Source organism: Lithobates pipiens, unplaced genomic scaffold, assembly GCF_037356315.1.
Source record: "Lithobates pipiens isolate NorthernLeopardFrog02 unplaced genomic scaffold, aLitPip1_a1.2 Scaffold_25, whole genome shotgun sequence".
In the NCBI taxonomy this organism is placed as follows: Eukaryota; Metazoa; Chordata; class Amphibia; order Anura; family Ranidae; genus Lithobates; species Lithobates pipiens.
This window is the reverse complement of record NW_027507787.1, coordinates 89,748,773-89,765,438: the sequence shown is the minus strand read 5'-3', so window position 1 is coordinate 89,765,438 and position 16,666 is coordinate 89,748,773. Positions and strand designations below refer to the sequence as shown.

General features: G+C 45.4%; 1 protein-coding gene across 2 annotated transcripts in view; it reads left to right on the top strand.

The window, feature by feature from the left end:
- Nucleotides 1–290: 290 nt before the first annotated feature.
- Nucleotides 291–16,666, top strand: part of LOC143930377 (membrane-spanning 4-domains subfamily A member 4A-like) — a 56,587-nt gene continuing 40,211 nt past the window's right edge. The window contains exons 1-3 of one of the 2 annotated variants that reach the window (XM_077454658.1): nt 291–442; nt 12,910–13,275; nt 16,519–16,629. In XM_077454658.1, the coding sequence (XP_077310784.1) occupies nt 12,919–13,275; nt 16,519–16,629 (468 nt within the window). In that variant the 5' untranslated portion in view covers nt 291–442; nt 12,910–12,918. The remainder of the gene's footprint in view (nt 443–12,909; nt 13,276–16,518; nt 16,630–16,666) is intronic. The other variant, XM_077454659.1, reaches the window with a different exon arrangement.

Genomic DNA, 16,666 nt, shown 5'->3' with positions numbered 1-16,666 from the left:
TTTAAGCATTTGAAAAAATAACTGCTATTTTTTCACACTTGTTTGTCTTTTAGCCCAGAAAATGGGCAGATTCAGTTCCTATTGATTTCAGTGAGGTTCGATTTCAACATTCAAACTTCTTTGAAGTGTGCCAAACCCTGCTCCAAAGGAACCCAGGGCTAATTATACCATCTATATGGACATTTCATTCCAAGATTCCCAGAGATATAGAATATCTTGCACATGTGACAATGTTATCTCCAATCTCTCTATAGGCAATAACTAAATTGCATTCTAAAGGTTGCTGCCTTCTACAGTGCTTTATTTTTTCTCTCCTATATTATGCAGTCACATGTAGGTAAGAGTCATTGTCACGCGAGTCATTGATTTATTCCGCAGTGGAAGATTGGCAGAGCATTAGAGAGACGAGGAGCTTCAGACTAACAACAATCGGCGCAGGCAGGTAGAATTCATCTCAAACTTTCCAAGTAATTTTTTTTGTGATATGTGTCTGAGATCCAAGTTGTCCACATCTTCTGTAAAACACAAGTTAAGACAGACTGGCAAAGAGACTAAAAAATTTGGTGGAATTCCGAGGTAAAAAAATAGATATGCTCACCTAGTTGTGGCTGATAGGCATGGGGGTTTTTTTCAGCGAGAACACGCAGTTTCAGTTCCAGCCCTTCCAGCACTGACTCTATGTACTGGCAAGGGGTGCTTGGGCATGCTAGAAGGTCTATTTATGCTCACTGCTGGGTGTCTATTATTGCTGAGGGGGTGTAGTGTTGCTAGGTGGTCTATTGTTGCTATAGAGAATCTACTGTTGGGAGAGGGTCTATTATACTGTAGCTGGAGAAGGTCTATTGTTGCTGGCGGAGGAACTACTATGGTGCAGATCTAGGGTAGATCTGTTGTTGCTAAGGAGGGTCTATTGTTGCTGAGGGGATCCAGTGGTAGTAGGGTGGGGGGTAGGGACAAGGGACAGTGCTCGGAGGTGGATTTAGGGTAGGGAAAACAGGTGGCTTGAGGGAAAAAGGAGTACCTGCATCTTTTCACTGATAAAAAAAAAGCCCTGGATAGACATATGTCACGTATAAGGTGTAAAGGCAAATGACAGTCATTGTCAGGATTCATTCTAAGTTAAGGGTTTGTTGAAATCGTTTTACTTAGGAATGAGTGGAGTGTCCTAAATTTTGTCACAAAATTTATTTTGCTTGCATATTGAGCTACGGTATGTAGGCAAAATGTATTTGTAGAACTTTTGTATTCAATGATTTTATTTTATTATTGAATTTATTTAGAATGTGTTAGTGTTGTTTTTTTATTCATGTTTTTTTTTTTTTTTCTATTGTTTTTTTATTGTATTTTTCTTCTTCTCTGTGAACAAGTTGCAATATCATTTGTCTAATGAGGGGGCACAGGTCAAGGATAGCCAACGACAGCCGAAAGTAACTTCTGTAACCCTCAAGAGCCATTTAACGCCTATTTACAAGCTTAAAAGCGAGCAAAAACTACCTTCATTTTCTATACCCCTTTGATCTGATGCATTTCAGTGAACTCTCTTGATGTTCAGTGAAATTCCAGGTGAATGAGATATTTTCATATCTAGTTTTGGCATGATTCAGGAATAAAAGCTCCTATGTTATCCTCAGTAGGTTAGATTGTGACACTAAGGAAATTATATTCAACAATGTAACCCAGATGAACAAGAACAGAGTCAGGAGTAGGGATGAGCTTCGTGTTCGAGTCGAACATACGTTCGACTCGAACATCGGCTGTTCGCCCGTTCGGCGAATTCCGAACGTTATGGGCCGTTCGCGCCAAATTCGTGTGGCGCTCACGGCCCACAATGCACTGCGATGGCGCAGTGCATTGCTGGCTTATGATTGGCCAAGCATGCACTGTGACCTCGCATGCTTGGCCAATCACAGCGCCGGCAGCAAGGAGAGCCATGATTGGCCATAGGCAGGATGCCTGTGGCCAATCATAGCTCAGGCTGTGTAGTACACGCCCCACACTATAAAGGCCGCCAGCGCGGCGGCCTTGTGTAGTGTGTTGGCGTCTGAAGCAGTTAGTGGGTGTTCTGTGTACCTTCAACACAGTATACACCGATCGTTATCGGCCGATTTTTCGATCTTGCTCTTCTGTAGTGGTTGTTGTCTGCGTGCCCTGACCGCAGTATACACCGCTATATTCACCTATATAGCTAGCGATATATCTATCTTTTATAATAGAGCTTGCAGTCAGTGTTAGGAGCTTGTGCGTGCTGTCTGCGTGCTCTGTACCCAGTACACATCGCTATATCCACCTACATAGCTCTTCTCTATTTGAGCCCACTTGCCATCTGCAGGAGTTATTGAAAGTTGTGTGTGCCTCCAGCACAGCACAGTATACATCTGTATTTACCCTTTATTGCTGGTGTTCTATAATAAAGGCATCTGCAGGAGTTAGTGGGTGTTGTGTGCCTCCAGCACAATATACACCTGTATCTACCCTTTATTGCTGTTCTCTAATAGAGCCATCTGCAGGGCTTAGTGGGTGTTGTGTGCCTCCAGTACAGTATACCCCTTTATCTACCCTTTATTGCTGGTGTTCTATAATAAAGGCATCTGCAGGAGTTAGTGGGTGTTGTGTGCCTCCAGCACAATATACACCTGTATCTACCCTTTATTGCTGTTCTCTAATAGAGCCATCTGCAGGGCTTAGTGGGTGTTGTGTGCCTCCAGTACAGTATACCCCTTTATCTACCCTTTATTGCTGGTGTTCTATAATAAAGGCATCTGCAGGAGTTAGTGGGTGTTGTGTGCCTCCAGCACAATATACACTACCCAATTGCTGTTTTACCCAACTCCCTTCAGGCCATTACCATGTCTGGAAGGCCAGCAAGGAGAGGCAAACAGGCGCGAGCCGATAAAAGAGGGCAAGCAGGCTCTGTGTCTAGAGACAACAGTGCTGGTCGTGGACGCGGTGCATTGTCATCATCAGCACGTGGCCATGGGACACGCTTGTCCTTCTTTTCGGCAGCTGGACATGTTGAGCTGCAACATGCCAACGACTTGGTAGAGTGGATGACCAAGCCCTCTTCATCCTCCTCATCCTCACTCACCCAGTCTCAGGGTACTAGCAAAGCAGCTGCCAACGCATCGTCTTCCCTTGTCTCAATGTCATCATCAGTGACTCCTTCCCTAGACCCACCACGTCCTCCTAAGGAGTCTCCTGAATTCTTTGAGCACAGTGTTGGGTACATGCTCCAGGAGGATGCCCAGTGTTTTGTAGGCTCTGATGATGATACTCAGCTAGAGGAAGGCAGTAGCGTGAATGCAGAGAGAGGGGATGCTCAAGAAGGACAGCAATCTGGCAGTCATGTTCCACAAGCTGCAGCATACTGCCAGGTTTGCTACAGCGATGAAGAGGGAGGGCATGATGAGGGCACTGACTCCACGTGGGTGCCTGGTAGGAGAGAGGAGGAGGAGGAGGCACATGTGCAATGAGGCAGGATGCCCTCCGGGGGCCAGCTTAGGGGCAGCACACCGACTGAATCACACCGCAGAGCTCCGCCTGTGCAGGGCGCTGCCTCTGCGCGTTATTCTAAAAGTTCTTTGGTGTGGGCCTTTTTTGAGACGAGTGCATCAGATTGCACTGCTGCTATTTGCAACATATGTCTCAAGCGTATCTCGCGTGGCCAAAACATCAGCCGCTTGGGCACCACATGCTTGACCAGACATATGTTGACCTGCCATGCAGCTCGTTGGCAAGCGTACCTCAAAGACCCACACCAAAGAACAAAGCGGACCTCTCCTTGCTCCTCATCAGCTGGCATCTCCAACCCCACTAGGCCTTCAGTCCTCTCTGAAACCTGCTCTGAGAGAAATAAAGGTGTAGAATTAGGTGTGTCACAGCCAAGTGCTTCTGGGCACTCTGCTAGCAGTACACCCACGTCCGATTATAGCAGGCAAATGTCCCTGCCCCAGCTGCTGGACCGGCGAAAGAAGTTCACTCCCAGCCATCCACATGCCCAGCAGTTGAATGCTAGCTTGGCTAAATTGCTAGCACTTCAACTGCTGCCTTTTCAGTTGGTAGACTCGGCCCCCTTCCGTGAGTTTGTACAATGTGCGGTTCCTCAGTGGCAGGTCCCCAAACGCCACTTTTTCTCACGGATTGCGAATCCGGCTCTCTACCGACATGTGGAAGGCAATGTCCTTGCCTCGCTGGACAGGGCGGTCAGTGGTAAGGTGCATATTACCGCTGACTTACGGTCCAGCAGGCATGGACAGGGACGTTACCTGTCTTTCATGGCCCATTGGGTCACTCTTCTGGCAGCTGGGAAGGATGCAGGACAAGGTGCAGTAGTGTTGGAGGTTGTTCCGCCACCACGCCTCCAAAATGCTACTATTGGTTGTGACACACCTCTCTCCTCCCCCCCTCCTCTCCTTCTTCCTCCATGGCCTCTTCCAGTGCTCTGTCCTCAGAACCAGCGGTGCTCCGTAGGCATTCCAGGGGCTACGCAAGTACGCAGGCAAAACGATGCCATGCAGTGCTTGCGCTGGTTTGTTTGGGGGACAGGAGCCACACTGAAAAGGATGTTTTGTCAGCTCTGCAGGGGCAGGCTGAGAGGTGGTTGACGCCACACCAGCTTAAGCCAGGAATGGTGGTTTGCGACAATGGCACCAACCTCCTCTCCGCCCTCCGACAGGGACAACTGACCCATGTGCTCTGTGTAGCTCATGTCCTTAACCTGGTGGTGCAGCGGTTCTTGGGCAGGTACCCGGGCTTACAGGATGTCCTGAAGCAGGCCAGGAAAGTCTGTGTGCATTTCTGCCGATCATTTAATGCCTGTGCTCGACTGGCTGAGCTCCAAAAGGAGTTGAACCTGCCCAAGAACCGCCTTATATGTGACATGCCCACCAGGTGGAACTCAACGTTGACCATGCTGCAGCGGCTGCACACACAGCAGAGGGCCATCAATGAGTACCTGTGCGACTACGGCACCAGTACAGGGTCAGGGGAGCTCGGTTTTTTTCTCACCACGCCAGTGGGGCATGATCAGGGATGCATGCACTGTCCTGTCACCGTTTGAGGAGGCCACAAGGATGGTGAGCAGTGACAGTGCATGCATCAGTGACACTGTACCTCTTGTCCACCTCTTGGAGCATACGCTGCATGGAATAATGGACAGGGCACTTGAGGCAGAACAGAGGCAGGAAGAAGAGGACTTCCTTGCCTCTCAAGGCCCCCTTTATCCAGACAGTGTTCCTGCTGTGCCACCCATCACACAGGAAGAGGATGAGGAGGAGGAAGAGGAGGAGGAGGATGATTGTGTCAGCATGGAGGTGGAGGCTGGCACTCAGCAGCAGCAGCAGTCTTGTAGGGATAATTTACAGTCCCAAGAAACCCGTGGACCTGTACGTGGCTGGGAGGAGGTAGCTGCGGATCATGTTGTCCTTAGTGACCCAGAGGACTCCGGACCGAATGCCTCAGCTAACCTACGCTGCATGGCCTCCCTGATCCTGCAAAGCCTGCGGAAGGATCCTCGTATTCTTCGGATTAAGGAGAGGGACCATTACTGGCTGGCCACTCTCCTTGATCCACGGTACAAGGTTAAGGTTGCCGACCTTATCTTGCCATCGCAGAGGGAGCAGAGGATGAGACATCTCCGGGAGGCCTTGCAGAAAGGTCTGTGCAACGCGTTCCCAGAGACTGGGAGGTTACAAACTCCTGGTCCTGGAAAACGTGTTGCTGAGGCATCGGTCAGAAGGAGCGGTGGAGAAGGTGGCCGTCTGACTGATGCTTTCAGACAATTTTTTAGTCGGCAGCCCCAAGGTATGATCGGTTCCAGCAACCATCGCCAGCGTCTGATTTACATGGTGCAGGAATACCTAGGGGCAAGGTCAGACTTGGACACCTTTCCCACCGAAAATCCTCTGGTTTACTGGGTCTTGAGGATGGATCACTGGCCAGAGCTTGCACAGTATGCAATTGAGCTACTGGCCTGTCCTGCATCCTGTTCTTTCGGAACGCACCTTCAGTGCTGCTGGTGGCTTTTTTACCGATCACAGGGTACGCCTGTCCACCGAATCAGTTGATCGACTGACCTTCATCAAGATGAATCAGTCTTGGATCACCACCAGCTACCAAGCACCTGAAGCTGATGTAACCGAATATTTTTTTTTGAAATATCACATCTCTTGAAGACTGCCTATGCTGATGCTGAGTGACTGTCCTGTTATGTTGATTGTCTATCCTCTTCCTCCTCCGCTGATATGTTGGAAGAACATTTCTGGTTCTGGGTGATGCCATCAGCCCAATTTTTCTGCCCCTGTTTAACAGGGGCGTTTAATTACAATTTTTGATGCAATGCTTTGCAGCAGGGCTAATTCCTGCAATAAAACTAGAGTATATGGGAGAGCTTGCAGTGTCGTGGCACCAGCACCAGTGCCTAAGGCCCAATTTTTCTGCCCCTGTTTAACAGGGGCGTTTAATTACAATTTTTGATGCAATGCTTTGCAGCAGGGCTAATTCCTGCAATAAAACTAGAGTATATGGGAGAGGTTGCAGTGTCGTGGCACCAGCACCAGTGCCTAAAGCTCAATTTTTCTGCCCCTGTTTAACAGGGGCGTTTAATTACAATTTTTGATGCAATGCTTTGCAGCAGGGCTAATTCCTGCAATAAAACTAGAGTATATGGGAGAGGTTGCAGTGTCGTGGCACCAGCACCAGTACCTAAGGCTCAATTTTTCTGCCCCTGTTTAACAGGGACATGTAATTACAATTCTTGATATAATATTTCACAGGAGGGCCCGTTCCTTTGCCCACCCAGATTAACTGTGAGGACTTATAGTGTTGTGGCACCAGCACCACAACCACCAAAGGTCAATTTTTCTACCACTGTTCAACAATGGCATGTAATTACAATTCTTGATATAATCGTTCACAGCAGGGCGCTCCAGCGCCCACCAAGAGTCACTTGGAGGGCTTACAATGTTGTGGCAAAACCAACACCTTGTTCCGCCATTTCTGCAGAGCATATAGGGCAAGCCCCTACTTTCAAACATCCAACTTACAAACATCTCCTACTTGCAAACGGAAGGAGACAACAGCAAGTGAGATGAAAAAAGATGGACGACAAAACAAATTATACAGGGGTGATAACCCTTCCCTATGTTTTCCAAAAAGCTTAAAAATTGTTTTTTTGACTGGAGCTACACTTTAACCACTTTCAGACCGGACCATTTTGCTGGTAAATGACCAGAGGTCTTTTTACACTTTGGCACTGCGCTGCTTTAACTGGTAATTGCGCGGTCATGCAATGTTGTACCCAAACAAAATTTGCGTCCTTTTCTTCCCACAAATAGAGCTTTCTTTTGATGGTATTTGATTGCCTCTGCGATTTTTATTTTTTGCGATATAAACGTAAAAAGACCGCAAATTTTGAAAAAAAATGATATTTTCTACTTTTTGTTATTAGAAAAATCCAATAAACTCAATTTTAGTCATACATTTAGGCCAAAATGTATTCAGCCACATGTCTTTGGTAAAAAAAAAGTCAATAATTGTATATTTATTGGTTTGCGCAAAAGTTGTCACATCTACAAACTAAGGTACGTTTTCTGGAATTTACGCAGCTTTTAGTTTACGACTGCCTATCTCATTTCTTGAGGTGCTAAAATGGCAGGGCAGTACAAAACCCCCCCAAATGACCCCATTTTGGAAAGTAGACCCCCTAAGGAAATTGATAAGAGGCATGTTGAGCCCATTGAATATTTTATTTTTTTGCCTCAAGCGATTGAATAATGACAAAAAAAAAAATTTTTTTTTTTTTTTACACAAAGTTGTCACTAAATGATATATTGCTCACACATGCTATGGGCGTATGTGAAATGACACCCCAAAATAAATTCTGCTGCTTCTCCTGAGTATGGGGATACCACATATGTGGGACTTTTTGGGAGCCTAGCCGCGTACGGGGCCCCGAAAACCAAGCACCGCCTTCAGGCTTTCTAAGGGCGTAAATTTTTGAGTTCACTTCTCACTACCTATTACAGTTTTGAAGGCCATAAAATGCCAAGATGGCACAAAACCCCCACAAATGACCCCATTTTAGAAAGTAGACACCCCAAGCTATTTGCTGAGAGGCATGTTGAGTTCATGGAATATTTTATATTTTGCCACAAGTTGCGGGAAAATTACAAACTTTTTTTTTTTTTTTTTTTTAACAAAGTTGTCACTAAATGATATATTGCTCATGCATGCCATGGGCATATGTGAAATGACACCCCAAAATAAATTCTGCTCCTTCTCCTGAGTACGGGGATACCACATATGTGGGACTTTTTGGGAGCCTAGCCGCGTACGGGGCCCCGAAAACCAAGCACCGCCTTCAGGCTTTCTAAGGGCGTAATTTTTTGATTTCACTCCTCACTACCTATTACAGTTTTGAAGGCCATAAAATGCCAAGATGGCACAAAACTCCCACAAATGACCCCATTTTAGAAAGTAGACACCCCAAGCTATTTGCTGAGAGGCATGTTGAGTCCATGGAATATTTTATATTTTGCCACAAGTTGCGGGAAAATTACAAACTTTTTTTTTTTTTTTCACAAAGTTGTCACTAAATGATATATTGCTCACGCATGCCATGGGCATATGTGAAATGACACCCCAAAATAAATTCTGCTGCTTCTCCTGAGTATGGGGATACCACATATGTGGGACTTTTTGGGAGCCTAGCCGCGTACGGGGCCCCGAAAACCAAGCACCGCCTTCAGGCTTTCTAAGGGCGTTACAGTTTTGAAGGCCATAAAATGCCAAGATGGCACAAACCCCCCCCAAATGACCCCATTTTGGAAAGTAGACACCCCTAAATTTAGGGGTACACTAGTGAGACTAGGTAATAAATGGCGGGTGCCCTGAAACTATAAAAAAATAACTAACCAACCAGCGTCACCTGTAACAGTTATATGGTGATCACTGGTGAAAGGGTTAACTAGGGGGCAATCAGGGGGCTTTATGCGGTAGTATATGGGGGTCCCTGGCGCTATAAAAAGCTGCGGCGAACCTAAATACCTACCTGCCTAACTAGCGTCACCTGTGACACTAATACGGCGATCAGAAAAACGATCGCTTATTAGGCTGGGTTCACACTGGAGCGATGCGGAAACGCCGCGAATCCGCGGCGGGTTCCCGCATCGCATGCCTCCCGGCGGCAGTTCACACTGCCCTATGCGAACTGCTGGGAGTGTCAGTGAAATGTTACTGACACCCCCAGATCAGTTCGCATATCGCAGTGCGATCTGCAAACTCGGATCGCATGGTGTGAACACCCATGCGATCCGATTCTGCTGCGGGCCAAAAAAAGGGTCCCGTGCGAATTTGCGGCGGGTGCGGCGGGTGCGGCGAATGGCTGAACTCGAATCGCACAGAGATCGGATGTGATTTGCACTGCAGTGCGGTGCGAATCACATCCGTTCTCATAAACCGCTGCAATGTGAACCCAGCCTTAGTGACACTGGCGACGGGGGGTGATCACGGGGTTAAACCTTTATTGGGGGGGTTAGGGGGGTACCTTAGAACTAAAGGGGGCTAACCCTAACTGCCCTAACAGTTATTAGTCACAAATGACACCCGCCGGGTGATCAGGGGGTTAAACCTTTATTAGGTAATAAATGGCGGGTGCCCTGAAACTATAAAAAAATAACTAACCAACCAGCGTCACCTGTAACAGTTATATGGTGATCACTGGTGAAAGGGTTAACTAGGGGGCAATCAGGGGGCTTTATGCGGTAGTATATGGGGGTCCCTGGCGCTATAAAAAGCTGCGGCGAACCTAAATACCTACCTGCCTAACTAGCGTCACCTGTGACACTAATACGGCGATCAGAAAAATGATCGCTTATTAGGCTGGGTTCACACTGGAGCGATGCGGAAACGCCGCGAATCCGCGGCGGGTTCCCGCATCGCATGCCTCCCGGCGGCAGTTCACACTGCCCTATGCGAACTGCTGGGAGTGTCAGTGAAATGTTACTGACACCCCCAGATCAGTTCGCATATCGCAGTGCGATCTGCAAACTCGGATCGCATGGTGTGAACACCCATGCGATCCGATTCTGCTGCGGGCCAAAAAAAGGGTCCCGTGCGAATTTGCGGCGGGTGCGGCGGGTGTGGCGGGTGCGGCGGGTGCGGCGAATGGCTGAACTCGAATCGCACAGAGATCGGATGTGATTTGCACTGCAGTGCGGTGCGAATCACATTCGTTCTCATAAACCGCTGCAATGTGAACCCAGCCTTAGTGACACTGGCGACGGGGGGTGATCACGGGGTTAAACCTTTATTGGGGGGGTTAGGGGGGTACATTAGAACTAAAGGGGGCTAACTCTAACTGCCCTAACAGTTATTACAGTCACAAATGACACCAATGCAAAAAAAAAAAAAAAAAAAAAAAAAAAATGACATTGGTGTCACTGTGACTGGGGGGCAGGGGTAATTGGGGGGGTGATCGGGGGGTAAAGGGGGGGTGTGAGTGTGCCTGGCATGTTCTACTGTGTGTGTGAGTGTTGGTGCAACTTACTGATCCGCTCTCCTCCGTGTCGGAACGAAAAATACCGACACGGAGGAGAGAATACATCACTTCCTCTCCTGTGTTTACATTACAGGAGAGGAAGTGATGTCACCGGGGATTTCTATTCGTCGGGAGCGATCGCGAGGGGGTGGCCATGAATGAATGGCCGTCCCCTCGTCCGGGATCGCTCCCGTACGAATACCGACCGCCGCAGGCACCGGGCGGGGGCCCGATCGGGCCCCCGACCCGCGGGAGGCAAGGGACGTACATGTATGTCCTTATGCCTGCCCGTGCCATTGTACCAACGTACATCGGCGTGCGGCGGTCGGCAACTGGTTAAAAATGTACCAGTTGAAAATTACAAACAGATTCAACTTAACACAACAAACCTACACAGTCCCTGTCTTGTTTGCACCGCCTGTATACTGCTGTTCTGAGTATATAGGGCCTGGGGGCCACACGCATTTCCTTTTTTTAATATGGGTACGGGGTTCCCCTTAATATGCGTACAAGACCCAAAGGGGCTGGTAATGGACAGGGAGGGCTACCCATGCCATTTTTCTCAATGATTTTCAACCATATTGCAGGAACCAGATGTAACATTAAAACCGCAAGCAATTTGAAATGACGTTATTTCCGTTAAATGTCATTTTGTGCAGGGACTGTTCTAAACACGGGAAACACGTGGCACTTCACAGGCATACTACAGACACCCCCCAGGCACAATATTTAAAGGAATATTTCACTTTTTTTTCACTTTAATCGTCATTAAAATCAGTTCTCCCGCCAAAACGGCCATTTTTAAAAACATTTTAGGCATTGACCCATGTCCCCTGGGGCAGGAGCCAGGTCCCCATACCCTTTTTAGGACAGCATCTTGCATATTAGCCGTTAAAATTAGCACTTTTAATTTCGAACGTTCGAGTCCTATAGATTTCAATGGGGTTCTAAAGTTCGTACGAATTTGGGGTCCGTTTGAAAGTTTTGGTGCGAACCGAACCAGGGAGTGTTCGGCTCATCCCTAGTCAGGAGTCACAGCATGAGGATCTTACTGCTGTTGGAGTATCCAAGACTCAGAAGAAGGCAGGGGCTGACTCAGCCTATAAGGCTCTAACATATCACTTTTGGGTGGACTTCCCTTTAATTTATATTTGATGCCGGAAAATTCAGGAGCTTTGAGTGTATTTATTATCAGGTCAATTCAGTTGACCTGGGCTTCAAATAAAGTTTGACAATTAACAATGTGATGGCATTTATTCAAATTTTCACATAATTTGTAATCTTTATACTAAATTGACAGTGGTGGCAGCAGATGTTTCCATTTATTTTTTCACTGAGCATTACATAGATATTAGAGAACATATTTTTTTTTACATGTTGCACGTTACATGCTCCTGCTGCCATCTGAACACCAGGTACCTGGGATTACCGGAGTAGTCATTTTTTTTTATTCTAGTGAACAAACACCTTAGCCATAATAGCAATCCATGTTCTAGGACTGCCCATTTCACCCAGTAGGGCACTATGATTAAGCCCTATTGGGTGAAATGCATCAGCGCGGTCCTAAAGCGGGGACTGCTCGTGTGGCAGTTGTGGTTGCTCATGGAATGAACTTGGAATATAGTGGCGTCATGATGTGCAGTGGTCTCCCCTTCTTGCAACATATTTATCTGTTTGAAATCTAACATGCATTTTTTTTTTAATTTGTGATTAAAATGGCCATTTGCCAGGAGATGTAAATGTATTTATTATATTTAAAATACTATGCAATGATCTTATTTTGATTTTGTTCATTTTTATTATTGACTTCTACCATTCACCAATTTCTTAAAAGATACCAAATGGAATGGAATAATGGATCATAATCCAAAACTGCAACCACACAAAATAGCACCTGGCATTGCTGTTATTAGATGTACAGACCTTAGGAGTCCCCCCTGTGCAACTGGAGGCAACCCCATATTGAAGGGTTTTTTCTGTAACGATCTAAAGAGCAAGCAAAATGTAGACCTTTTATGTCTACTTTTCCCATTCCAAGCTCTTAAATGAAACCGGTGCTTTGCTCATGTAGAAATTTATACATACCTTTCCTTGTCTGGTCACCTGAGAAGAAAACCCTATGGAAGCCTCAAGTTAATCTTGGTTGGAACTCATAAAGGACTTTCTCTGTAGCCCCTTGTTTTAGTGTTGAGAGCCTGAGTGAGCACTCATGCACAGGAATGTCAACAGTAATGGGTATTCCTCTCTGCTCTCAGCAGCCAAATTGACTTCTGGTGGGGGGGGGGGGGGGTGTAGGGTATAGAGAAGTGAACATGCGTCCTGTGTCTTGTTCTATTTGTATTCTTAAGTTGCTTATATTTTTACTTCTGTTTCAGTAAGGCTTCATGATGTCAGCCTCAGAAAAAGAGGGCGATGTGCCTGGTTATAATGTTGTTCAACCCACCATTCTTCCTTCCAATCCTGTACAACCAAATGCCATACCTGTCAACTTTCAATGGAACATGAACCCTGTACTGGCTGGACCTAACGGGTATCCAGGAGCTCAAGTGTGGAATGTCTCAATGCCTCCACCACAGATAATTTTCCAAAATAACAGTCAACAGTGGACCGTCCAACCTTTACCACCAGCATATTCAGGGCCCCCTGCCATGCCCCCTGCCGCATTCCCTGCCACACCCCAAGATACAAGGCTGTCTGCCCTACACAAGACATTTCTTAAAGGAAAACCATATGCTCTAGGGGTAAGTGTAATTAATAACTGCACCTTCCAGATTTAGCAAAACACAGTCTATCGATATAGAGATAAGCCAAAAACACAACAAGATGAACAGGTTCAAGAATATCTTTAAATGGGTTGGCCATGTATAGGTGTGGTAATTATGCGTTTGCATTATTGGATGTGGTCAGTGCACAAAGAGATGTTTTAACATATTGGAAAATAATTTTAAAATCAATATCCTATCATTTCCTTTTCTTAGGACAAAGCTTTATTGCACATTTTAAATCCTTGTGTCAAATTGAGACGATCATGCTAGGCATGAAGGCACCCTAGCCACTCAAAGATGGACAGATTTTCTTTTCTTTTTTAAGTTTTCAAAAGATTTGGGAAGTGTTTAAACCCCTTTCAAGTTTTTTTTTCCATCTGTGTACCATTAGGGAGATTTTCCTTTACTTGTCTTATAGGTACATTTGGAAGTGAAAGGAAATCTCTCCAAAATGAGGGGAATCATCTTGTAGACTGTTGTCACCTCAACAAGTTTCCCCACTGCATGATTATCTATCTGTTCCTGTTCCATCAAGGACTTGAAAATAAAAACATTCTCCAAATACACACCAGCGCTAAATCCAGTTTTTTTCTTTTACAATGCTTCAATGTGCAATAACTCATTGGGGGGCATCTCTCCTTAGACTATGAAACCTTCATTAAACTGCAAAAAACACACAGGAGGGTACACATACCTTGTGCATTACCATGGACAAGTTTATTAAATCCACCAAGACAAATGGATACTCACAAGTGGATAAAAACAGCAAGCATAAAACTGATGTGCTGCAGCTGAACATGAGGTAACCCATTCTAGGAACAAACCCATTGGATGCCTGATTCGTTTCAGGGGACAAAACCCCCTTCCTCAGAGCTAAACCAACCTGGTAATCAGTGGCCCTTTAAATGATCTTGGATATATGGTCATCCTACAAAAAGGGCAGGCATATGGGCGGAGTCATACTCATTACCTTCTGTACCCAAACAACTAATAAAAAAAGCCTTAACCACATCCTGCCTGGCCTATAGCGGAATGATGGTTGGGCAGGGGATCAGTTATCCTGACTAAGTGTAATATGGCATTCAGCAGGATAAGCCAATCGTGCACACCCCCACGGGTGAACAGAGCAGAGATTGGTGGTGTGGTGTGTAACTCTAACACATATCATCTCCGATCATGGTAAAGAGGCTATGATGTAGGATCTTTACCATGTGATCAGTTGTGATCAGTCACAGCTGATCACAGTGATAACCAGGAAGTGCCAGTAATCAGCTTCCCTCAGTAGAGGAAAGACGATCAGAAGCTCTCCTGACGGAGGAGGGGGGCCTGCGCTGATAATCAGAGTGTTGATTATCAGTGCAGCCCCCATCAGAGGTGCCCACAACAGATGCTAATCAGTGAAAAAAAAATGCAGATCAGTGCCCATCACAAATGCCAATCAGTGGCCGTCAGTAATGCCTGTCAGTGCCTCCTCATCAGCGCTGCCTATTAGCGCCGTTTACCAGTGCCCATCAGTGCCACCTATTAGTGTTGCCTATCAGTGCCCATCAGTGCTGCATACCAGTGACATCTATCAGTCTGCATATTAGTGCCTCCTCATCAGTGCCCATCAGTGCAGGCTCATCAGTACCACCTTAGTGCTACCTCATCAGTGCCCATCGCTACATATCAGTGAAGGAGAAAACATACTTTTTTTTTAATTTTTTTTTTATTGTTTAGCAAAAAATTAAAAAAAAACAGAGGTGATCAAATACCACCAAAAGAAAGCTCTATTTGTGGGGACAAAAATGATAAAAATGTAATATGGGTAGAGTGTAGCATGACCGTGCAATAGTCATTCAAAGTGTGACAGCGCTGAAAGCTAAAAATTGGTCTGGGCAGGGAGGGGGTGAAAGTGCCTGGTACTGAAGTGGTTAAACTACATGCCCACACCAAACCAATTGTGTGGTTTTTTTTTGTTTTTTTTTGGTTGTTGGGCTACACATGATTTATGTGTATGACTCCACTCATATGTCTGCCCTTTTTGGAGGGTGACTACATACTGTATCCAAGACCATTAAATGGCCACTGATTACCAGGTTGGTTTAGTTCTGAAGAACTTAATGTTGTTATCCATTTGTGAGTATCCACTTGTCTTTATGGATTTAAACTGTCTATGGTAATGCATAAGGTGTTTGCACCCTCCTGTGTGTTTTTTGCAGTTTTTTGAGGACTCAATTTTTTTTATTTTCCCTCACTTTTATGGAGCACCAGAGACATATAAGCAACCAGGGTTGGTTCAACAAACCAGGTTTAACCTATGGCTTAAAGTGTCATTAAATCTTCAAATGCAAATATAATACAGTGTTACAGACATCTGCATTTACCGAGTTAGCTGTGTGCTTTTCTATGTAGACCCGTGGTTGCTTTAATTTTCATCTCCCATTCTTCCTTTTTTAGGTGGCTCCATCTACTTACAGGGACCCATGGAGCCACCTTTTGCATGCATACTTCTAACTGGGGCTATAGACAAATCTCATGAGTCCACAGAAGCAGCCCATGTGGCAAACCTTTGCCCTGCTCCCCCAGCTCCCTGAGCCTGTGCAACCTGTAGAGCAGTGTGCATATAAGGCACTTACTGTAGGTTGTGCACTCAACCTATCCAGACATTCAAAGAAGTACAGTGGAGCCGGTGATGCTAGTGGACAGTAAAGGAACACATTTTAAAAGGATTGAGCAGTAGGGGAGCTTTAAGAGGTTACCTAATATGCATAATACTTTAAATATCACTTTTGAATGGACCAATTCTTTAGATACAATTGAAGAACTGTAGAAACATAGAAACACTGAGGCCCATCTAGTCTGTGCCTTTTGTTTATTTTTTATTTTTTTTAATTAATCTATGTTTTAATTTTTTGCTTGGGTATAGACCTCTGTTTATACCAATCATGTTTGAATTTGCATACTGTTTATTGAATCACTAACTTAGTAACTCTGCTGGAACCAGCACTCAATAAGTAAAAAAATTCTTAGGTTAGTTTTGAACATTCCTCCTGCTAGTTTAAGGTCATAATCTTTAACCGTAACCCAAATGTAAACATCTCCTAGTAGGCACAAAACATGGAACAACATAGGTAATAAATATACTGTACCAATGCAATTGGCAATCCAATTTCATGACCTTACCTGGGATCCCAACCTTTTTTTTTTTTTTTACATTTTTTTATTTTTTATTTACAGATTGTTCTGATTGTAACGTCCATCCTAGAACTTGCTTTTGGCTTTTCTCTTTGTTTTCTTATGACCTCACCTTCACTTCTCAGCGGAATTCTGTTCTGGGGACCAGTCTTTGTAAGTATTAAAAATTTTTTTTTTTAATAAGAATGAA